Below are 25,565 nucleotides of genomic sequence, written 5' to 3'. Positions count from 1 at the left end.
ATTGGCGTCACCAGATCAATCAGTACAAGAGAAGCTGTGGTGGTCGTTTAAACGATATTTTGTTTAAATCACAAACGGCAAAACATGTACCATCCAGTCAAACCATTCCTCAACTTTTTTGGTCAAATTTACTGTTTTTTTTTCAATTTTAAATCCTATCGTTCTGATTAGTAAATCATAAAACTGGTTTTCTAGTTAGTTTGCACGCGCCTCACGGTTGAGAAGTAATCTAGAAGTCTCTAAATACCTCTTTGGAACAATCAAAACAAGATATTCTAATTTATTTACATTTTCCTAATCAGGCTGACGCATACAGAGATGATGCTGATGGTCTTCTCGTTTATGAACCCAAATTCGATAATCAGTAATGGACCTTAAAATAAACATAAACTAATAAACAAACGATATATTATTTTGAAACATTTCATACCACTAACCTTTAGGCATTTTGTATTTAAAATGGTTGGAATTTACGCGCTGTGTGTCTCATTGGGAAAAGTAAACCAAGAATATCTAATAGTTTTTTGATAGTGGTGCAGTTAGCGAGCGTGGGTGGTCTTCGAAATGATTCATTGCTCGATAATTAGAAATACGTATTCAAATATTTTAAGCACTGTCCACTCTATACTCGTATATGATAATAATTTTTACGGTTACCAGAAACCTGGTGACAATATATGGCCGTCATACGTAATCTAATAGAATCAAGTTGCGGTAGAGCGGAGTTTGAATTTCAGACCTCTGATAACGCCAATGTCACATTTTAAAGTCCGTATTTTCACTAAAAATCATATCTGCAATAACTCGTCAGAACGGAGCAAAAGATGAGATAAATCAATAGCGTTTGAAATTCAGCTAATTTGAGAAGAGTTGAAGTAGCCTTGTAATTTAAAATAATAATAAACGTAAGATAAACTTTAGAATAGAACTGAACAGAAGCGTGAATGATATGAGATGAGTAAATAAGAAACTCGGGTCACTCAAAGATTTATTTATTTAAACTTATAATATAAGAAATCAAACACTAATTTGAGTCTACTGAACAATTTCTTTTATTTTTACAAATATAAAAATAAAAACTTCGTGACAATTGTTTCGCCTTGTTAGGGCATTTTCAAACGAATGTATATAAATAATCATTCGTTTAAAAATGTCCTAACAAGGCGAAACAATTGTCACGAAGTTTTTATTTTTATATTTGTAAAAATAAAATAAAGTGTTGAGTAGACTCAAATTCAGAGTACTGAATCTTTTTCAACAGTATATATTGAGAACGGTAGTGAATACACACATAAAGAGAGACATTTACCCAAGCGTCAACCACAACCATAATACAAGATACTCTAATAGGGATCTGATACGAAGTGAAGGGGTCAACACTGTTCTGGCATCGAGACAACACTATAACGTAGGCAAAAAGGTCCATAACCTTTTGCCAGAATCGTGGAAAGACGGGAGTGTTGTCAAGTTACGGAAGGTGTTGACCTCGCTCTTTTATGACATTGGTCGTAGGGAGTCAGAAAAGTTGATGCATGCCACGGATTGGAGAACCTTACTGGATGTCAAAAATAAAATATAAAAAATAAGGAATAATTAAAAAAAAAAAAATTATAGATTACAACCATGAAGTTTCGCATAAATAAATTGTCTTTGTTTTTATGAATGTATGTATGTGTATGCGCATGGGTGTATGTACGTATGTGTGTATGTACATGTGTATATATGTGTATATTTATATATATGTGTGTATATATGTGTATGTCTGTATGTATATGAATCAAAATGTGTATCCGAATAAGTTTATATTTTGTTTGTCTGTGCTCTATATTAATTTGTTAACTTTTATAATATATTAAAATGTAATTGCCTAGCTTGGAACGGGGTATGTACCCTTGTTAGCTGGGCAAAGTGAACATGGAATTGTGTTTTGATAAAGAGTGTGAATAAATAAAAAAAAAAAAAAAAAAAAACAGTGTTTGATTTCTTATATTATAAGTTTAAATATAGAGTTCTACAAAATAAACACCAAATCAATCAATAATTTATTTATTTATTTAATACTTCACATTAATACATTAAATAATCTAATGAACAATGTATTCCTCACTGGGAAAACCCGTGTCCAGGAAGACATTTCACAATTTTAGTTTAGTGTGATATATAATGATGCGATGATTATTTTAATTAGTGAGTTGTTAATATGGGTACTATAATTTGCTAGCATTTATGCAGGAAAAAATGAAAAAACGCCATTAAAGTAACGCAAGAAATAGATAGAACCATAACTATAATAACAAAGTAAAACGAGTCTTATGAGTGAGTCTATTGATAAAATGAGTGTATGTTGTCTAATCTAAAAAATGAATGATGTAAATTGTAAAAGTAAAGTTTTTGCGTTTGTGATGACGTCTGTTGCCGATGTTGGTATTTGGAAAATCCTTTGGACTATCGTTGCTAGTCGCTTTAACGTACAAATACATCCACCTAAAAAGCAATCTTAATAAAATAATGTGAACATATACTACTATCCATAAAAAAAACTTCCCTCGGTTGTTTGAAGCTCGCTTTAGTTTGCTATGTGGAACGAAATAAATAGAAAGTGGAAAAAAGCTCTCGGTGTTACAAATACTCTACTTAGACAAGCGGAGAAACATATAATAAGGATAATATTTTATACGAACTTCATATCGATCTCATTTCTTTAAGCGTCCTATTTATCCTTAAGCTTCAAGTGTTTGTTACCTATGTCAAGTATTGTTTACATATGGACAATACAATAGATAAGACAATATTGACTTGTCCCAGCTCCATGAACAGCCTTGACAGAACGTTTGGACAGTGCGAAAATTCGGCCGCTGTTCACACGTGACCGCTGCGAAATAATTAAACGAAGGCGTTTATTACGAGCGAACATTTGAGCATCTATTTCAGTTGGTTTATTTTTAATTTTACAATTATTTTTTTCTGATATTTTTAATGTTTTATTCAATTGCATTTTCTTTTTCATATTTGATATGCAATGTATTTTTTAGCTCTTGTGTGGCTATGATGTCACACCAATCGACATTGGATGCAAGACTTGAAAAATCTCTCTTATTTTTAAAAATTATGAACTCGTATTTTTCGTAATCTTCAAATGGACATTTTCACACCGGATTTGAAAAAAAGAAATTTGTACAACTACGCTGGATGTTAATACAAAAAAATTTTATCCTTGCTACACGATGAATGAATTACGCTAATTCAGCAACACATCTGTATAAGAGAGAACACGAAGATAGAACTCATAAAAAGGAAGACAGAGACGCTGTTCTGTGGCGGGTGTTGTCGAGCGGCGTATTTATGATTTTTAATTTATTTTGCTATAACAGGGATAAATAACATGTGTATCTGCATAAACAATGGAAAATGAATTATTAAATCGTTGTCTCCATGTTTTTTATTCAAATTTCTGAACGTTAGGAAATTCCCTGTTTTACTAGTGGTAACACGATGTTACATCTCCGCGCGCAAAGGGATTGTTTACCACAGTCTTTTAAGAATTCATAATGTTTTTGTTATGTGTAGTATACTATAGGTATGGTGATATTGATTGTTAAAGTTTTATACATATAATCGTCCCAATTCAACACAGAACTTTGGTTCCATGGAGTTGGGACTTGTGTCTCAATAAATGTTAAATGAATATATTGTGAATAAAATAAATAATAATGAAAAAAATACTATGATGTATTGGGATTGTTAAAAGACGATCTAAATAATAAACAAGCTTTTTTCTGCCTCGAAAAAATACGGGAGAGCGACACGTACACGTCGAGGTATTGTCATAAGAAGGACGGCCATTGTCATAAGAATGTCCTGCCTTGATAGTAATAATGCGTCACAGCTGTACAGACGGAGTTTCACTCTTTTGCATAAAACAAAAACGTTGACGGTTATGTCGCCGCGTTTGCGATCTCGATTTGAGTACATATTATGGTCTATTGATTTGCTGTTAGTTATAGTCAACTTTGTTATTGATAATTCTAGAATGATTTTTGGCGGTTTTACAGCGTAGCGGCTTATTGGGAGTAATAATTGTTCCGCGGAAATAGCCTGCCCGTCTATCTGCGTGACAATGTCTCAGAACCATTTTCTGATCTACAAATTACTGTTAACACGTCTTTACATGTATAGTCTTAATACACAAAGAATTGATTTTGAGTTTTGTTATAATTTTGATGCCGATGGAACAGAAATTTAAATCTGAATTCAATAAAAGTTGAATGAAAAAAAAAAAAACATAATTTGTTATAAAAAACCTTGCTTTCCAATGCGATGCGAGTGCATGAATAATTAAAAAAAATAAATTTAATGATTTATTTCATAGTCTTAAAATTAACAGAAGTTTGTTTCAAGTCCCGATTAGCTAAAAAAATTCTGTGTTCAGGCAGGACATTATTTTTTACATATTTTTTTTTCTTCATTAAATGATACTTAAAAAGTTTAAATAATTACTATAATATGAAAAAAAAAAACTGAAACAATAATAAGAATAATAAGAGGCCATTGAAATACACAAACACCCAAACAACGAAAACAAAGACGAGGGGCTGAAATCAAACTGAACATGGTTTCCGGCACTACTTACTACAAAAATGTCGCGGAATGTGACTTAGGGTAAAAAATACTAGAACATAAACACATATTTTATTTACAAAACACACAGTTTACCCTGAAGATGGCTCCTGCAATGGTAGACGAAACGTCGGAACGAATTCAACGTATACGGGTCACCCAAAAAAGATACACATTCACGTAACATAAACTATACGATTATGGAGCAGGTGATTCAATATTGGTTTGGGCGAATGAGACAATCCATTTAACATCTACCTACCTCCAGAATCCATTTTCGAAAGCCTTCTTGAACATTTTTTCGTCACTAATTGTTTTAATGGAGAGTGGAAGTAGGTTTTAGATTTTTATTGCATAATTCTCAAAATCCCTTTGTCAAAAAGTGGTATGAGTTTGCATTTGTTTGAGTTGTGTGTTGTAAGGATCTAGCGATTATATTATTTGTATGTATTGTTTTTTTAGGGTTATGTCTTTCGTTTAAGTAAGTTGTTTTTGAATGTGTGAGTATTGTTTTAGCGTATAATTGCTTTGGTGTTATTATATAAATTGTGATTTGATTATGATTCAGATGATGCATGATTATTATTTAGAAACTTCGCTGGTCTGTCTTTCGACCTAATCTTTATTATGCAATTTAATCAGTCTTGACTGTATGTTATAATGTCTGATAATGGTTCTTTCAAACTAACGATTCTAAAGTCTTTTTATAAATAAAAAGTGACTTGTAAAAAACTCGGCAAATTACCTTTGTTATTTTATAATTTATTGGACGTTGCATCTCATGAAATCACGTATCCCGTTAGAAAATGTTTTTTTCTCTTCTAACGGCATCTGAAAGCATCCCATATAAATGATTGATTTATTTATATAACAAGTGATATTGATAAATTCTACCTACAAAAATTGATCAAGAAGCAGTATATTTAAAAATGCCTTTAAAAATAATATCCGATAAGCTTAATACAATACTAATTATTTCACAACATTATTTTGGTACGTGTATTTGTATATACACAAATCTGGATTTTCTCCTTAATTTCAATATCAATACATAGATGGCGCTCCAACTCACTTGTGGATGGTTTCTCGATTATTAACATATATACAAAAATCAAAAATGTTACCTGTGTGGATATTCGCTAATAAGCGGAATGGGGAATGTTGTAGTACCTACTTAAAGTGGCCACTTAACCCAGCCAATGACAGGTCATAAGCCCTGTAAACGCTCGAATATCCATAATCCTGAATTTGAAAAAATTCTACCTCATCTCTGTAGGGATATAAATAAAAAATATATACTAATTATTTGTTTATTAAATATACGGCCTAAGCCAATTACAATAGTTATATGAAGTAACAATACGTACTAGAAACTGAGAAAAAAAAACATAAAACTATGTGGCAAAAACAAACAAGGGCAATAAAGTAATGGTATACCATTACTATATGTTATGGGGTGGCCTTGGTGGTCTTGTAGTAAAACTCTTCCTTTTTAATTAATGTGGTATATTTACAAGATAAACAGAGGAACAATAGTAACAAGTGGACAAGTGTCTTCAGAGGAGGCTAGCTGAAGAATGGCCTGTTGGTCTAGGTATGTGGGGGTACCTTGTGGCCAGTAGGTAGGTGTTGTATTGAGAACAATACAACCCTTACCTACACCTCTTACAGTATACAATATGTTCAAAACCACGATCAACACATAAGACCGGCCCTTACCGGTACCGGTATGAAGGTAATAAAAACCTAAATATCTTAATATTGTTAGAAATGGAATATTACAACCAGATTTTTTATTTAAAAAAAAAGAATACAATTCTTTAAAAAAAGGTTTCAACTAAAATATTTTAATTAAGTACTATTTTTTTAAGTATTCCTGAAAGCATAATTTTACGTAGAAATAAAAGAAAATGTCATAAAATTTATTTGATTTAAAGCGGTTGTATTTCTTTTCAAAAACAAGACATTAAGCTTTGGCTTCCGTTATTTTAATGTTCAATTTATTATCTTCAAATTATTAAACAAAAATTGCTTCAATACCAGTCTTTCTATGAAAATTGAGATACCAAAGTTTAGTCTAAATCAGAAATAGCGTAATCTGCAGGTCGAAAAGTAATTTTATTTTAGTTATATAAAATTTTCAAGAATATTTTTTAACAGAAATACCTTTAAAATGATTGTTTTTATCTAATGTGTGTTTTTTTATTTTTTAAAAAACATCCGTTTTAAAATGGCAAACTCGTATAATTTCCTCATTTTTTGTGCTTTTTACCCGACTACAGCCTTAAATGTTTATGCAAATATACTCATTTTAGTATACAAATATCGATTTTTCTTTGTAGATCGTCAAAGATAACTTTGTTGACTTTCTATTGTAATCGGAGTCTAGAAGGGCCAATTTCATTGGTCAATTACAGAATAAAATATTTAGGCTTGAGAGAATCACACGTGTTTTGAATCGAACCCGGAACCTTTCATAGGTGGGTTAAGTATCTTAGCCATTACACCACGGAGGTCGCCGATATTAAAAGTAATGTGATCAGCCTGACATTTCGGGTGTCAGTCCAGATACAATAAAATATTGCAGTACAGAATAACCACTTAAGAGAAAAGGCGGTCTAACTTTTCTTTAGACGAACGGTTTTCCGTATTTTCTCCCTGGATTATGGCATTAGAATAATGATTTTTCTCACACTATAGATATTTATCATTGACGTGTCTCTGTAGTTTTTTCATATGAGAGCTAGGACTATCAAAAAACCCAAAAAGCGCCCAGTTTTATCCGCCGTCTTCGGACTTACGATATACCAATATGATAAATAATTTTGAAAAACGGAAAGGTACTGACACATAAAATTTTCTATTGATCTGATACCCTATCTTAAAAAGTTTTTGGGTGCGGGATACTGGTGGTGCGAAACGTCGATTTTAGTTAAGATAAATTGTCCGACGTCAATTGTCTTTTTGCCACAGTATCGGGGAGGTATTTGCAAGAGAGTGCCAGAAAAACGATATTTAATTACCTATTCATAAAAAATTCCTGACACCGCCTATCTCCTTAAGCCCTGCCAAGAATTCAACTTAGGACCTCAAGCATGGTAGGCGAACGCGCCAACCAGAATACACTCGTCCGAAGTTCTTATTTGCTGTAAATTTATGAAACTTCCAGAACCAATTATTCTTAACATTTTTGGGCAATAATTCTGTTTTTTTTTCAATAGTATTTTTCAATTGTTTATAACCTCTGTATATGTTAAAGCGATTGGGGCTTTAATAAATAAATATTAAAAAAATAAAAAAAGAATACATAAATAAATTTATAGTGACTAAATGAATAAATCAATAAATAAATAAATAAAGTACGAAGCATCTCGGGACCACCGACTATTTGAGCCATGGGTAGGTATAATTTAATAGTTTTTAAGTGAGTTGATAATTTTATGAGGTGATTGAATTTATTTGAGGTTGTTTATGATATAATCTACCAAAAGAATAATTGTTCACTAGTGTATGGTCAACAATTATTCTCCTCTGCAATAAAAGCTTATATTAACCTTGCTACTGTTCCAAGGTGGCGAAATGTTTGAAAACTTTTAACCCTTCACGAACATAAAACTATACCTACTGGTAGAAAATATATTAAATATGATAAATAATGGTGATGGTTCCGATGTCTTATTTATTTATTTATTTGGTTTACAAATAATTGAAAATAATACATAATACACAGAAATATTGTAACAATAAAAAAAGACACCACTTGTTTTTCATCAATTACATTTATTTATTTATATATACATGGAAAAACATTTAAGTTTGTAAGTGAAAATTCTTGATGGAAGTTCATTGTAATTTATTATATAAATAAAACACGAGTGAAACTTTAATCCACAAATTTGGAATATCCAGTGATCGGTTTCATCGCTTTCGCGACATCTTCGAGACTGGTATCTTTATTAAAAAGTTAAATGTATTTATGCAGAACAGAGGTAAGGATACATAATTCAAAGTTATATGTAAGTAAATTAAATAAAGTTATTTTTATCTTAAGGATCATTATCAACAAATTTTCTATGGGTTAACTAATGCATTGATATAATGCTATTTTAATGAGTTTAAGTATTATAAAATAAAATAAAATTGAATTATGTATCCTTACCTCTGTTCTGAATAAATACATTTAACTTTTTAATAAAGATACCAGTCTCGAAGATGTCGCGAAAACGATGAAACCGGTCACTGGATATTCCAAATTTGTGGATTAAAGTATCACTCGTGTTTTATTTATATAATATACATGGAAACACTATTTAATACTAATTAAATAAAATGAGCAGAATAAATTATCAAAATTGAAAATAAACTTTTAAAAATAGTAAAAAATTATAAAAATTGTACGAATTAATAATAAAATAAACAAGAATAAAATACGTATTTAAATAAAATAAACAATATAAATGATTAAAATTAAACTATTTAAAAAAAAAATCATTAATCAATCTAAAACGAATAAAATACTAATAAAAACAGTAAACAAAACGTGTATCGAAACAGAACCAGCAATGTAACTCATCAAAATTAAATATAAAAAATAAATGTATCAGTATAAAAATGTTTTTGTAAACCCTTCTTAAACCTAAATAATCCAGTGTCAAAAATGTAGATCTCTAAGTTTTTTTTAACCAACTTCGATGCATCACTCTTAGTATTAATTTTTATGCATTTGCTAGAGGGTTTATGACAGACGCTGTGAAATCTCTCCAACATTGATGGGTGTCCTTGGAACCTCGTATTCCTCGAGAACACGCTTCGTCCATCTATCTTCAGGGCGTGCTTTGGCTCGGCCGCGGATTCAATAAACAATAACTTATTGTAAAGAGCCCGGCACGTAAGGGGTTTGTAAATGATCGCATAAAAAAAGACATGAAAGGTAGTGGAATGTCAGAGTTATTGGGTAAGAAATATGGGTTTATCTCAGACCGGATATGGCGAGATGTGCCTAGGCGCCAGAGTAACAAATACTTGGCAGATTTTTGACCCTTGTTCATACAAAATAACGTAATTTATTGCCGTGTTTATGAAGACGCCACTTAAAGGTGAAACCGATAACAATTAAACCTACTTATTTATACACGCTTTTTATAAGATATTGGGTTTTTTTGCATAATTTGCAATTTGCACACACGACGCGCTGGTTTTAAACTACAATAACTCAATAACCGTGAAAATTGTAAAAAAGAACTTTGCGTCGTAAAATTCATGATTTATTTATTTATTAACAACATTTTTGAATACAGACAAAGCTTACAGTGACACAACTAGGAATGATCCATGCTTGTGAACTTGCCCCGACTTGCTAGAGAATTCGTGCTTTTCGGGGCACTCGTTATGCAACATGCATATAAAAAAATACATATTTACATGTTGTAGACAAAAGACTGGATTTCTTAAGATTAACAAATTACAACCGGGATGGAGAACATTAAAAAAAAGGAATATGGAAGTTTAGGCATTTACAGGGCTAATAACCTATCAAAAGCTGGTTTAATTGGCCATCACACTGTGTAACATTCACCATTTTTCCTATGTTTCAATATCCATATTTCTTCAATTATTCCACCTCCAGTTTTTTTCTACAAACGTTTGGACAAACTAAAAATATTGTAATAAAACTAACTGGTCTAAGAAGAAGTTTAAAAATTGAAAAACTGTTTCCAGACGTTAGCGTTGCCTAGTAGGCGAAATAATTTAATCGGATTAATCTCTTAACAACAATAAAGGTTTCAGCTCTTTAGATGGATAAATTGAAGAAATATGGATGTTTAAACATAGGCGAAATAGTGAATGTTACGCAACGTGTAAAGCGACCACTTAAACCAACTAATGACAGGACATAAGCCCTGTAAATGCCTAGACTTCCATATTCCCTCTTTTAAAATGTTCTCCACCCCAGTTGTAATTTGTTAATATTTACACGTTATGAAATATTTGTCAAAAAAATAGTTTTTTTGTTCAACCTCATTTTTAAAATTTTTTTAAACTCTTTTTTATTGCACCACAATAGACCAGGACGCCTAATTACAATGTGAGTCTACAGCACATAACACGTAAGCTTGAGAAAATTCACATTTATTTATTGTATTCTCACCGGGAATCGAACCCAGAACCTTACATGCGTGGATCACGGAAGTCGTTATATTCCAGGTCAACGTGTGAGCCATATACCTTAGCAACACAATTTGGCGGCCTCCGTGGTGTAGTGGTGAAGATGGTTGACTCACGCAAGGAAGATTCGATTCCCAGTGAGAACACGAAAAATGTATTTGATTTTTCTCAAGCCTGGGTATTCCGTGCTGTAATTCATCACTGTAATTGGGCCTCTTAGCCTGTTGTGGTGCAAAAAAATAAATTGAATCCTCTTTGTTATTGGAATATCGCACTGAAACATTTAATTACGTTTTCAAAGAATTAATGATCTAAATTTTTATCAGATTTATTTGAATTTGAAAGTAAACATATTTGAACAATTCTTACATTTTCATTGTCAATACTAAAAACGTTTGGACAGTTAAAATACAAGGAAGAGTGCGTTTGTATGTTAAAAACTCTATCTGAATGTGTAATGTGATCTTACGCTTGCGCCTGTCGGTGAACCAAGTAAGCATACAATTTTCGCTTCTGTAAGCGCGCACATTTGAAAGATTTATATGAAATCTGTTTATAATTATTATGTCAAATTAAAGTTTAACAAACATTTAAATGGACTGTACTTAAATAAACTTGAGTTTGCTTACATTAATATTATAAAATTTCCACGACAACTTAATTTCATTTCTGCTATTTTATAACTATTTTTTTTTTCCAAAGAAATTACAAATTAACTTAAACCTCCTTTTACACAAAAAATAATATCGCTGGATATGGTTTCTTGTATAAAAATCAATTTGGGATTTAATAAAATAAAAATGTTTGCTATTTTGTATCGAATCTTATTTTTTTAAAACAAAAGTTTTTTACTTTAATAAATATATTATACGTTTAGTGAGTAAAAGAGCGATGTAGGGCATTCCGAGATTGAATAATTTAATTATATTATTATTACACGTTGTTAAATTCTTAAAGTAATATTAGGCTACCAGATAATAGATTCGCCCATATGGATGAAAATCATTCTTTGATTATCAACTACTAAGTTAGCTACAGTTTACAGCAATACAACGGGCCGTATGTACTCCAAAAAACCGTAAAAACCAAAAAAATACTTTGGTACGCGTATGTTCTATGCAATAGAGCAAAAGAGTTTATCTTTAAGCTAGAGCGAATTATTACTGTAAGGTTAAATTTATCTAAATATTTTATTTCCGACCGTGGTTTGTTTCGAAACCGTGAAAAATAAGATTCCAGCCTACTTACATTTTTAGAATATTATGTAAATCTTTTGAGCATGAACAAATATAAGTTCATTTCTGATCGCACAAATTTTAATTTATCAATTATCAGAACAATATTTCTGATCATTTAGCCTTTTACAATAAACAAACTTTTTAGTTTTGTTGTAATTTGAACATAATCAATTTACATATTGTAATAAAAACCTTCTAGTGGTCTTGCTAAATAGATCATAGCTTTGCATGACGCGGGGTCTGATGATTGTTAGATCGTTGTCTTGAAAGATTTATTATTTTTATATTAAGAACTACTAAAGTGGTACCTGTAAAGGTTCACATTTGACCTAATGAAACATAGTCAAACCAAGTGAGGGGTATCACTAGATCCCTGACAGGGTACTGAAGATTTAATAAACACTTTGCTACAATGAAACTTTTTATAACTTATAGATAAAGGTTCTGCAGTGCAGAAGATGAAACACTTATACGCATTCTGTGGGAATGTGAAGTTCTAAACGCCCAAAAGGCATTTACAAAAATAAAAATGAAATACATGCTAACTTGCCAAATAATAAACACAGAATGTACAGAAAAAAATATGTGAAATTAGTTACAAAGGATATAAAAAAAAGTTTTACAAAGTAAAAAAAAAACAATAATAACAAAGGTATGCAAGAAAATACAGTAAGCATATTAACAAAAAATGCAAAGATATAAGCTTATGAAATAAATTCTGTAAAGCAAACAATAAATAAAGTGTTACGGTAAGCAAGAAAGCCTTTTTTAAAGTTAAATTAATAAACAAGCAAGCATATATTATCACGAAAAAATAATAAATAAAAATATGTTTCTATGAACTGCGTATTTGCCAATACTACAATACAATTTGATATGATATTAAAAAATAAAAAACAAGTATAAGGTAATAAATATAAACAAGTAAGTATTTTTTTAATTTATGGAATTGAATTGTCAATAATAGTTAGACGAGCAGCTACAAAAAAACTTGATATTGTGGACTTATAAGATAGTAAAGAATTGAACAGAATGTCTGCAGCCGTTCCATAAGTGTTACCTAACCTATGCAGTCTCGGTATTAATGAAATGTTTTGTTGGTTGGAAGAAGTACTGGAGCAATCAAACAATAAAGTACTCCTAGTGTTGACATCAGGTACTCTAAAATTAATCAAATCATGTATTTTTGGTGCGTCAAAAAGAGAGTTTACAATTTAATACAGTACAATGAGATCATTAATAGTTCTTCTTTCAGAAAGTGTTGTTAGGTTAAGCAGTGTTAGTAAAAAGTCATAATTCACATTTTGTAGCGGAATGTTTCGTTTGTAGTTTATATATCGTAGAAATTTATGTTGAATGTTTTCTATATTATAAACATGAACATTATAGCAGGGTGACCATATTGATGAATTAAAATCTAAATTACTTCTTTCAAGAGAACAGTATAATATTTTTAATGATTGGATGGACTTTATACGAAAGATGCCGCGTCCTTGGAGGACCAATGATTAAACCTGTAGATGTTAGAGGGATTGTCTCTTACCTAATACCTAAAAGTCCGATAGTACAAATATCTGGGCTTGGAAGGGGAGATTTAGCAATGTGAGATCACTTGCCCTTCACTCAGTAGCCAGGCTCTTAAAAGATCCGGGCTTGAAAGGCGAGAACTAATTTACCCCGTCACAATAGATCTGCACAGGTCGCAGCGATGTCAGGAACCTACATAGAACTGACCCTCATTCTACAAAATAGGTATAACATGCTTATTGAAATTTTTAATCATACTTTTTATTTGTAAAAAGGGGACACCTAAATAAAATATTGTTTTTTATTTAAAGGTTGATATATTTTTTAATATGTTTTTTGAGTTACAAGTTGATTAATAATTTTTTGAGTTTTTAGTAACTAGCATTGAGGTTTGGGACAGCATTTTGGGTACGGAAGAGTTAGGTCTCCATCAACAATCTTGCATGGGGGTGGCACTGCAATCGTACCGCACCTGAAAACGAACAATTACAACTAGGAAATTAAAATAATTAACGACGATGGAAACTAAATCCCCTCAAGCCTCTTTTGAAGGCACTGATATATAATTAAATAGACACGTTACAAGCGTAAACTTATATTATGTAAAATATTGACGTTTTTTGTAGATTTTTCTTGATAAAACTCCATAAATAATGATTTTAAAAAAAAACGCAATTCATACTACTTTTATTCGCAAATATGACACAATTTATAACATAATAGTAAGTGATATTTATAAGGTATGTTTTAAACAATTTTAATGGAGACAGTCGTATACATACTCTTTGTTCCCAGGATTGTTCCCAGCTTGTTTTGATCAACGTCTTTGAATAACATGGCAAAATAGCTGAGAGCATCCAATTCATTAGAAGCTTGAATGGCATTAAAATTTTTATTCATTATTTATATGGAACATTTTTGTTATTATTTTGAGTTATGTTTTATTTTGTACATGTCTATGTGATTTGGTATTTATTTGCTACTTCAAAAATAATTGATAAATTTACATTTATTGAAACTCAATTTTAAACAATTATCATAGGACTAAGGTTCTGTGTGAGTTGGAAAGAATAATCTATGAAAATTTCACTATAGTACCTACAATAATAATTTTGTACAGGGTTTTCCGTTAAGGGCGCTCAATCTTAAAATGGAAATAAAACAAGTTTTGCACGAGAATTTTTCAATTTGAAAGAATATTGGATTACATTTTGAACGAAATATGATATTGGCCAAATGGCTGCCGTGGCTCCGCTGGATGACGCGTATCCAAGGTCCAATTTTCGATGACTCGACCGCATAAATCGGACTCGATATCATTGATGGCACTGTTTATGTTGATTTTTAAGGCATCAATTGTCTGTAGCTTATTCGCATAGACAAGTGATTTAACGTAGCTTCACGAGAAAAAGTCAAATGGCGTTAAATCATCCAATTTTGGTGGCCAGCTGACGTCACCGAAACGCGAGAGAACCATGCCGCGCTGTCTCTATGAAATCACATATCATTGAGATTCATGTATTTCAATTTAAGATACGAAAAATTGGCTATCATCAAACTGTAGTTCTTGCCGTTGCCTTTTTTCAAAATGCACATCAAAGGGATTTCTCTGAATCCAACTGATGAATCTTATGTGAAATATTATCTCCTCAAATACGAAAATTTTGTTTGTTTAATTAGCCATTCACCCAAAAATGGGCCTCGTTGTTGAAGATGATTTTCCTAACGAACGTATGTGAGCACTCATTTTGATATCAAAGTTTAATAACTTGAACGCGTTTTTCAATACTGTAACTTTCCATGATGATTTGTCCAATATGATTTATTAAAATCATTTAATTGAAAGCTATAGCTTTACCAACATGGGCGCTCTATACGCTGTCAAAATATGAGCCCCTATTGGAAAACTCAATGTAATAAAAACGCCATTAAAAAATTAAACATAGCACATGACTATAAAAAGAGCAATCATTTGATACCAACTCAAATTCTTCTTCCCAAGGAAAACACAGTCCCGAACACCTCTCCTGAAAATATTTTTTGTTTATGAGAGTTTAATACGCTCTTCAAAAATATTAAACTCTCTCGGTGCGATTAATTATTTTTGTGTTCAATTCTTAGATAACATGCAACACGGTTTGTGAAAAAATTTACATAGATAAATTATAAATAAATTTAGTAAATAACTTCTGTCGTGCTGTTATTTACTAAAAAAAAAGAAAAATATCAAGTAGAGGTGAATCAGAGAAAAAGTCATGGAGGGTTTTGGATATAACACGAGTAATTATTATTATTATTTTTTCAAAAGAGTAGAGTTCTTATTATTTACTCAAATATTTAAATTTTAAGACCATTTCCTAAAAGTCGTAAATAACTTGTGCTGGAAAAATGGAAACCGAGTTGTGGTAGAGTGGGATTTGAACCTTGGACCTTTGGTCCGTGAGTCCACAATACTACCACGGGACCACAACCCGGTTAGTAAATATAATAAAATAAACTGACTTTTGTTTAATATCATTTAATTTTGTTTAACATTTCATTGAAAGGTTTCCTTACCCCACACTATTCAGAACGTATGCTGAATCACAAATCATTTCTTCACACTTATCGGGTACTGGGTACGCCTTTCCGAATTCCAAGGCTTTTTTGTATTTCTCTACATAGCACTTGTTAGGGTAATCTGTTAAAATAATGCGATAAAAATAATTATTAATGAGTGTTGGACAATCTTCAAAACTTTATCATAATTTCCATCATTGATAGTTGCATTACTCACTTTATAGACCCACTAAATGCAGGTTAATAATTTTCTTAATTTAAATCTCTCTTTCATAGCAACTAGCCGGGAATCGAACCCGAATCAAATTATGTTACTAATTCACAAAATGCCCAAAAGTAAATCAAACCCGAATCCATAATAAGATATGAGATCATTTCCTGGGGACATTCCTGTGCAACAAACAGTAAATATGTACAAAATGCACTTGTCGAAATGATTGCACCAACTTAAGTATACAATCAGAGACATAATAATCCATTCGTGTATAAAGAATTACCAGTTACGGGTTTTTTATGGAGTTTTATTTTTTTACTTTTATGGAGTTTTTATTCAAAAAAATACACACAAAACAATATTTTTTTAAATTAAATCTTAAAGTAGGGCACACATATCATACATATTGTTATGTGTGTTCTAATAATAACATTGGAAATATATTTAATTTATAAATTGTTTATCACATATGTCTTGACCATTATTTTAAATTTTGATATGTTTTTTTCTTCATAAATATTTTTTTTCCATTTCGTAATACTTTTTAATTGCTTTAAATAAAATAAAATTTTGTGACTGCCTTTTTCCTAAATGGAAGTCTAATTTTGTTCTTTTCTCTAGTATTGTGATCGTGTTCATGCTGGTTCCGATCAATTTTTTTCCAAAATTCTGTTTTTTTATTAGAGTTTATAATTTTATGAACAAATATCATTGTATTGTAAAATATTATTTGTTTATATGTTAATAATTTCATTTCATTTACCATCGACTTTACCCTCGTGTATCTGTTTTTTTTCAAAATGATTCTAAAGGCTTTAGTTTGTAATACAGTTAGTTTATCTATGTTTTCTTTGTTTGATAAAAATAAAATGCTACTACAATAGTTAACGTGTGGTTCAATAATTGCTTTGTAAATAGTTTTGCAAGAGTCCTTATCAATAAATCTTCTGATCCTTCCCAAAATTGATATTTTTTTTGCAATCTTATTTATTATCATCTTAGCGTTTTGGTGAAATGTAAGTTTTGAATCCAACATTACACCTAAATATTTAATTTCAGTGACTTCATTAAGTTTTTCATTTTCTATTACAATTGATGGTGTAATTTCTATTCTATTAATACATTATATAGAAAACAAATTACTAAAACATATTTTGCCCCGATAAACTATTAAGTAATAGTTTGTCATCGAGTGCTCAGACATTAGTTTTAATTAATAATCAAATAAGAAAATACGGACATATTACTGTATACATATAAAATAATGAACATGTATTGTTTTGTTTTTGACGCTTTAAAAAATATAATTAAGAAGATAGAAAAGAAAAAACTCAACAAAACCAGATAAAAATGGTTTAAATTTTTTTTTTTTTGAAAGTAAGAAAATAGAGTAAAATAACACAATTAAAATGAAAGAATAGCCATATACTTGAATTTATTTTAAATATAGGAACAACATATATTTACACATAAATAAATAGTGTGTGCTCATAAATGAAATCAAAACAAGGTAAAAAATAAAACAAAGTATTCAAAGTAAAACAAAGTATTAAAAATTATTTTCCAACATATGATCAGCTCAATGCATAAAAATAAATTAACTAACAAGATTTACATCTGTTGATAGTCTAGTTGTACCAAAATATAAAAATAAATATGGACAGCGTACGTTAGATTATATTGTTCCTAAAATATTTAATATGCTGCCACTTGACTTGAAAACATGTCTTAAAAAAAAAATGTTTTTATTACAAAAGTGGTTAGAAGACAGACTGTTTCCATACTAATTTATTAGTTATGTAGGTATAATTTCATTTTCAATTTATATAAAGGTACTTAATTGTAAAGAATCACTTCAATAATTTGTTATAATAATTTGTTTATGCGTTGAGAAAATTGGCCTAGTGGTGTAATGGTCAGCGCGTTAACCTACCATGCAAGAGGTCTCAGGTTCGATTCCCGACATGGTTGATATGAACTATTTATTTAAAAGGGTGTTTTCACACAATAATATTTCAGAGTCCCTGGACTGCTACCTGAAGCGTAAGACTGATCATCTTACCTTCATGTGAAAAAAAATCGAAATACGCTGCGATTGGTGTACCAATGCAGTGCCCTATGCACCATTAGGTGCTGATAGGGAATGATGATGATGTTAAAGGAGTTTTGGTGATTTTTCAATTACTACACAGCAAATGTGCATTTTAAAGAAAAAGGCCAGATCTAATATTGTATGGTACCTCATTCAATATTAGATCTGGGTATTTTCAAACCCTAAGGGGAAGAATCCAGAGTCAAGAAATTAGACGGACGTGTGATTCTCAAGGCATATTAAATAGATTATGCAGACATGACGTCAATAGAATGGATAGCTCCAGAATTCCCTATACCATGGCCCACGAAATTCCAGCGGTTTGCCGTCTGCCCGGAAGACTACCAAGGAGAAGGAAGAACATCTGGAACTCAAAGTCTCAGAAGTTAGCTTCTAGTTGATAACAGATCGACCGAACTTAACCAAAAAAGAGAAGCTTTCAAAAATAATTTTCACTCAAATCTTCCAAAAAAGTCATAGGAAAAGTCTTCGAACGCTACGCTTTGCAATTTACGCATTTAATTTTCATTAATTTTGGTCTTTAATTTAGCGTTCAAGAGATATTCTCAAAGGACTTAGTAGAATGAAGTTTCGGTATTCAAGTATGCAGGATTTTTGAGCTGCGCATATTGTAACTATAGATATCGCTTTTAATGATATTTTTGAAAGATCGAGACCTGGCCGTTTGTAGCAGAACATAGAATTAACCTTACTGAATCCGATCACACCAATATCTTATTTTTCAAAAATTTATTTATTTAAAACTTCAAGGAAAAAGAATACGTACTTTGGTAGACTTATTGCTAAAAATACTCTTTTCTATCCAACTAAAAAACAAACAAAGAGTTGTTCAAAATTTTGTACTAAAAATCCATAAATATATATCAAAAGATACATAAATGGAAAAAAAAGCAAATTCATTAAAACGAATAGCTTTTTTTTAAATTGGGAGAAAAGGCTTGCATATATTGACTTTTTTTAAAAGTACATTATGTTATTCATATTAAATGATGAGGAATGTGGAATCACATAACGAGTTTGGAAGGAAAAAGAAAGAGGAACCAAGGAAAGAAAAAGGGATAAAAATATATATTTTTAAAAAAATAGTAAAATTCAGGGAGTTCAGGATTCTGTGAATATATATACAATTGTGGGTTGGCTGCTTTTTTGCAAAACTACGTTTAATTGTGATACTGCTAGCCTAAAGCAACAGTGTGATAAACCCGAAATGACTGATTTTAAGATACATAAACATGCAGCTATGTTAATAGGATAAATTAATAAATGTTTTCAAATAATAAAATATTGAAGTTAGATAGTTAACCTACAACATATAGTATTCGTAATCTACTTCATATAATTTAATTCAGTCAGACCCTTCGCACACCTCAAAGTCCGATTATCTCAGAACGTGTTCTTTAGAGATATCTCACTATTGTTTTGGGCGAGCGATACGCTGAATCAAGTGTAGTGATGTAGAACACTACGCGCCATCGCGTGCGAATAGGAATATGATAATGAAAAACAAAAGAAAACAACAAGTATAATAATTTATACGAACTAAACTGTTACCTTTATGAGGAAGGATGTGTTCAAAATGCATATACGCGTTGGAAAATGTAAAAAAAGATACATATAGTACCAAGAATGCACACTTGAAATCCATCGTATTTAAGTTTATGATAATGAACAAGCACTGAACAGTTTGAGTCTCCGAGAGGTAATGGCCGTTTGTTTCAATCATGTCTCTACTTATTTCAACACTTATATGAACAATATTATGAAATACATTATCTAAACAAGTAATTATGTTGATACCTATAAACGGCAGGTTCCAAGTACGCAATGAATAAGTTATTTATAAAATAAGACGGTTTGGATTATTATGTGTAATATTATTATATTCAAATAAGTTTGTTTATGTCGTTTTATTATCGTTATTAGCAACCAATTATAAGAAAGTATTTAAATTGGAATGTAATTATAATTACGCGTTGTAGCATATCGGTAATTAGTGATTTTTTCCATCGTTTAATGTTTTAAAAGGTAATGGCTATGTTTTCTTAGTGAAATAATTTATTTAATTAAATCTTAAAATAGCGCACACATTAACACACATTTATGCGTGTTTTAATAATAACTCCGTATTTTTATGAAAATATTTGTAAAACGCATATATTAGGGGCTTGAAAAAGTTCTCTCTATTTTTGTTCGACTTCTCTTGGCTTTAATTCGTATGGCACCCAATTTCCTCGCGTTTGAATAATTTTTAATGCTTTTAAACGTTTGTAACTGTTATGTGATCAACTTCTAATGATTCAGCAAGTTCGTTTGGTGTCTGACATAGACATTCATCGAGTAGTTCTTTCAATTCTTCGTGAAGACGAAGAAACGACGAAGAGATTAAACTTTTCCGGTGCGTCAGAGCGATCTTTATTTTCAACACCAAAATCAGAATTTTAAACGTCTCGAAACCAATCTCTGCATGTGGTTTTCGACAAAGCATAGTCGTCATAACCCTTCATAAGAATTCTATGCGGTTCAGCTGCTGATTTTAGAAAAACGTCAAATTTGGAGGAATAACATATACTGTTGATTCAAACGAAATAGTGGAGCTTCACGATGAAGTTAGTTGTAGTATTGCCCCATGTAAAAGGGCTAAGATAACACCATCAACAGTGAGAACTTATTGAGGTCACAATCGTTTCTTGGCGTCTAGTTTAAATTTTTTAAGCCCGAAACGATGACGTTCTCCGATGGATGAAAAAAAATCGGAGGTACTGAAGACCACAAAGAAAAAGGAACCTTGAAAACTTTGGGCATTTGATGAGGAGCAAAAAATAAAACAAGTCATTCTACAGGGAAGAATTGAAGGAAGACGTGGTTTGGGTAATATGCACATCTGTTGGCTACAAAACCTGCATGACTGGTTCCATGTTCCATTGCAGCACTCAGTCCTTGTTCAGGGCAGCTGCCAACAAAGAGAGAATTACTGTGGTAATTTCAAACTTCCTTAGGGGAAAGGAAAGAAAGAAGAAGAATTTAATGATCTGACTGAAGTCTAGGGGTAATTTGTAAATTTCATATGCTTTATTAAGGAAGCGGACATGGTATTGAACGACAATAGATTTAGGCGAAAATAATATTTAGACCTCAGTTGATATGCGACTGTGTCCAGGTGGTTGAAGAATACGGTTCTACGTGTGAAATATGTACAACCAATACACTGGACTTTTTTTTACAATAAAGATCCTCTGAGGTAAAAAACCTGAAAAAAGGACATCGAACGGGGATAAGTCGGCCTCGTATTGCAGTGGTTGGAGTATCGCCTATTATGGTGAAATATTTGTTTAAAAAGTGGTTTAACAATGCAGTATTGATTTTGTGAAAATAACGAACTAAAACCTTTAAAACACGTGAGATTCATAATAAATGACTGAATTATTTCACCCAGATACTGGGCAACGCCAGAAATTATTTTTCAATTTTAATACTAAACTTCTTCTTGGACCAGTTCATTTAATCAACAATATTAACTATGAGTATTACAGTGTGCTAAGGGGCTACTTAAACCAGTCAATGACAGTTTATAAGCCCTGCAAATTCTTAGACTTTCATATTTTCGTTTTTAACATATTTTTTATCTTTGTTTTAATTAGTTTATTTATTTATTTATTCACACTCTTTATCAAAATACAATTCCATATTCACTTTGCCCAGCTAACAAGGGTACATACCCCGTTCCAAGCTAGGCAATTACATTTTTATATATTATAATATTTAACAAATTAATATAGAGCACAGACAAACAAAATATACACTTATTCGGATACACATTTTGATTCATATACATACAGACATACACACATATACACACATGTATATATAAATATACACATATATACACATGTACATACACACACACGTACATACACCCATGCGCATACACATACATACATTCATAAAAACATAGACAATTTATTTATGCGAAACTTCATGGTTGTCATCTATAAATATATTTTTTTAAAATTATTCCTTATTTTTTATTTTTGACATCCAGTAAGGTTCTTCAATCCGTGGCATGCATCAACTTTTCTGACTCCCTACGACCAATGTCATGAAAGAGCGAGGTCAACACCTTCCGTAACTTGACAACACTCCCGTCTTTCCACGATTCTGGCAAAAGGTTATGGACCTTTTTGCCTACGTTATAGTGTTGTCTCGATGCCAGAACAGTGTTGACCCCTTCACTTAGTATCAGATCCCTATTAGAGTATCTTGTATTATGGTTGTGGTTGACGCTTGGGTAAATGTCTAGTTAATCTCAATAACTTCCTAGAAGGTGAAATCTAGCGTTTGTTTACAAACATTTGGAGAAATTCTAAATACTGTTGGTAACGTATTAAAAATGTTATGCAGTGGTTATGATTTAAGGTTTTTTTAAACTTATTTATTTAAATATATCACCATAATTATGTTACAAAACTGTGTCTATCATGTTATTAGAATTCGTGATAGTTATAACATGAGAGCGTACATAAGTCATTCTAAGGGTCAGATGTCATGATCCATCAGCATCTCTTTTACTTGATAAAATTCCATGTATTAGTTTTAATCTAATTACGTACTAAAACGATTTATATAAAACAGAATGAAAGTCTGTATTAAATGCCGTAGCGCGATCAATTTTTTATATCCTTTAAGTTCAGTCATATCACTCTACTACTTCATGAACTACACTGGCTACGTTTTCCACAGAGGGTGGAAAATGTAACCAGTGTGTTTATGGTTTAAGTTTACAGCGATTTAAACGAGAATTAAATAAATAATTTTGTCTTGATGTACCTTATGTTTGTCAATGTTTCTTTTCTGAAAAAAAAATATTTTTTTATTGTGATATTAAAACCCTATACATTGCATACATAGACAATGTGTTAATAAATAAATAAAAAAATGAATTCAAACTCTGTCGGCTAATTTTTATTTTAATTTCTCATAAAAAACAAAACACATTTTAAAATTTATACGATGGTTTCAATATGTCGATAGAAATAAATATATGTGAAATGTGTCTCAATTACATTTTGTCGGGACAACTTTTATTGTAACTGAATAATATTTATGCTAAGTACTCCTTAGTATATCAGTGTTATTATTGTATATGTCAGTGAGGGTGAGTATGTATGCGGATATTGTGTGAGGGTGTGTGTATATGTGTGTGTGTGTGAGCATAAGTATGTATGAGAGTATTGAATGTATGTGACTATGTGTAGCAGGGGCGAATCGTCCAAATAAGCGATTATGCACAGTTTACCATTATATTAGACTTTCGATTATAATGTTTCATAGTAAATATGTTTATGGGGAAATACATAAAGTAATTGATATTTATTATGATTCACAACCACCGTTTTTATATCCCTTAAAATAAATGAATAAATAAATAAAGTGCCCTCAGCGCCCCAGCCCGTTCTCAGTGAACGACGAAACTATCCGACTACCTCAGCTTATTTCTCCATAAAAATAGTAAATTATATTTCACATCTTTAAATCAGTCGCTATTTTTTAGTACTAAAACAAGCTTGCAAAATACAAACATTATTTGAAGATTATATTTGGAAAGTAGTATTTCAAACATTATTTCCAAAGGACTATTTTTTTCTTTGATATGATACCGTTGACATATTATGTATCACATGGGACATGTGGCGTTCGAAGTGGCCGTTTTTGGCATTATTCATTTTAAAAGGAATCGGTCAGTGCTTTGTGTTGCCTTTTTAGTTATAAAAGGAATATCTGCTTAATGTTTTTGTGGTATTTTTTAATTAACTTTTGTACAAGTGTAGTATTAATAGTGTAGAATAAAGCTACGTAAATCGCGAAGTTAAAAATAATTGTTTGAGTTGATTTTCACAGAACCACTTATATGTAGGTACAAATTAATAATCATTTTTAGTAGATTACCTATAAAAAAATAACCGCTCACAGAGATGTGTAGAAAATATAAGTGGACTTATTGAATAAAGATTATAAAAAAATATTTGCATTTAAAAAAAAAACTATCAACCACCTTGTCCATCGATGTAAATTTGTTTAGAACGCTCTGTTCTAAAACCCAAACTAAAAGACGTACAATAATAAAAACATATTAGATGATTATTTTACAACATTAATAAATGAAATAATACGGGAAATAAAAATAATAAAAAAAAATACGGAAAATTAAAGCGTTAGAGCATATGCAATTTTCCACATCTTCTATTTTTCATTTATCCTCCACCACTACTCATCACTTTCCTTTTTTCCTTCCCGCTATCTCCTTGTTTTTTCCCTATTTCTTTTATTTTAATAAATATGAATAAGTTTATATTTGAAGCACTAACATAGTGGTTGTTCATTATAATAAAGTAGATAAAACAACTTTGTTTTTAACCACTAATTTTTAAGTTACAATAAGTTGCTTTGAAACCGGTCGGTGAAAAATAAAAATTAGTGGTTAAAAACAAAGTTGTTTTATCTATTTTATTATTAATAACATTGTTTCAATTAATGATTATTTTATTTTTTATAATTTTTAAACCTTCTGTGCTGTATTTTATTATAATTAAATGAATACATGTTATTGGATTGCAAACCCTACTATATTGTGCAGATATTTTTTAATAGTCTCCATATATGAATAAGATGGTAAATGGAGCCACAAAAACCATATGCTTAGTTATCAGAACAACAAGAGAGTCAAGTCTGTTGATACATCAAAAATAGTATACATGGCCCTAGTAAGAAGCCAGTTAGAATATGGGTCCTCAGTTTGGTCTCTTCATTGTGTTACCCATATAAACAGTATGGAGAAGGTCCAACACAAGTTTTTAAGATTTATAAATTTCAAATTAAACATTACAATTAAAGAGTTTAACTATAAATGTTTAATGAAGCAGTTGAAATTAATATGTATTAGTGATAGAAGGGAAATTTCAGATTTAGTGCTGTTTTTCGAGCTATTAAATAATGTTCTTGACGGTCTTGAACCTTTAAATTGTGTGAATTTTTATGTGAGATAGCGTGGGACGAGACAAAATACTTATTTTGCTGTTGATTTGCATAGATTAAACTATGCCAAATACCTACCTATTCCACGGTTCCACGTGTTAGC

The 25,565-nt window shown here is 30.8% G+C and overlaps 2 protein-coding genes across 2 annotated transcripts in view; one reads left to right on the top strand and one right to left on the bottom strand.

Annotated features, from left to right (window-relative positions):
* Positions 1-25,565, top strand: part of LOC148273456 (potassium voltage-gated channel protein eag-like) — a gene marked incomplete at its 3' end in the record, with an annotated part of 231,435 nt that overhangs the window by 68,349 nt on the left and 137,521 nt on the right.
* On the bottom strand, positions 13,835-20,144 carry LOC148273458 (uncharacterized). Its single transcript, XM_088238690.1, has 3 exons — positions 19,985-20,144; positions 16,104-16,227; positions 13,835-14,019 (listed from the first exon to the last, which is right to left on the bottom strand). The coding sequence occupies exons 1-3, from the start codon at positions 20,076-20,078 to the stop codon at positions 13,926-13,928; spliced, it is 312 nt and encodes a 103-aa protein (XP_088094816.1). The 5' UTR covers positions 20,079-20,144; the 3' UTR covers positions 13,835-13,925.

The sequence above is a fragment of the Micrasema longulum genome, unplaced genomic scaffold, assembly GCF_059751315.1.
Source record: "Micrasema longulum isolate JH-2025_06_02 unplaced genomic scaffold, ASM5975131v1 h1tg001946l, whole genome shotgun sequence".
Lineage (NCBI taxonomy): Eukaryota > Metazoa > Arthropoda > Insecta > Trichoptera > Brachycentridae > Micrasema > Micrasema longulum.
The sequence above is the reverse complement of the archived record's forward strand: the minus strand, read 5'-3'. Positions and strand labels throughout refer to the sequence as shown.

What these genes read in the sequence shown, in the direction of transcription:
- LOC148273458 (XM_088238690.1), bottom strand. Translation starts at nt 20,078, where the DNA reads ATGGATTTCAAGTGTGCATTCTTGGTACTATATGTATCTTTTTTTACA. An exon ending in ACACATCCTTCCTCATAAAG is followed by an intron (nt 16,228 to 19,984) that starts GTAACAGTTTAG and finishes TTATTTTAACAG; the next exon opens with ATTACCCTAACAAGTGCTAT. An exon ending in TACGTTCTGAATAGTGTGGG is followed by an intron (nt 14,020 to 16,103) that starts GTAAGGAAACCT and finishes GTTCGTTTTCAG; the next exon opens with GTGCGGTACGATTGCAGTGC.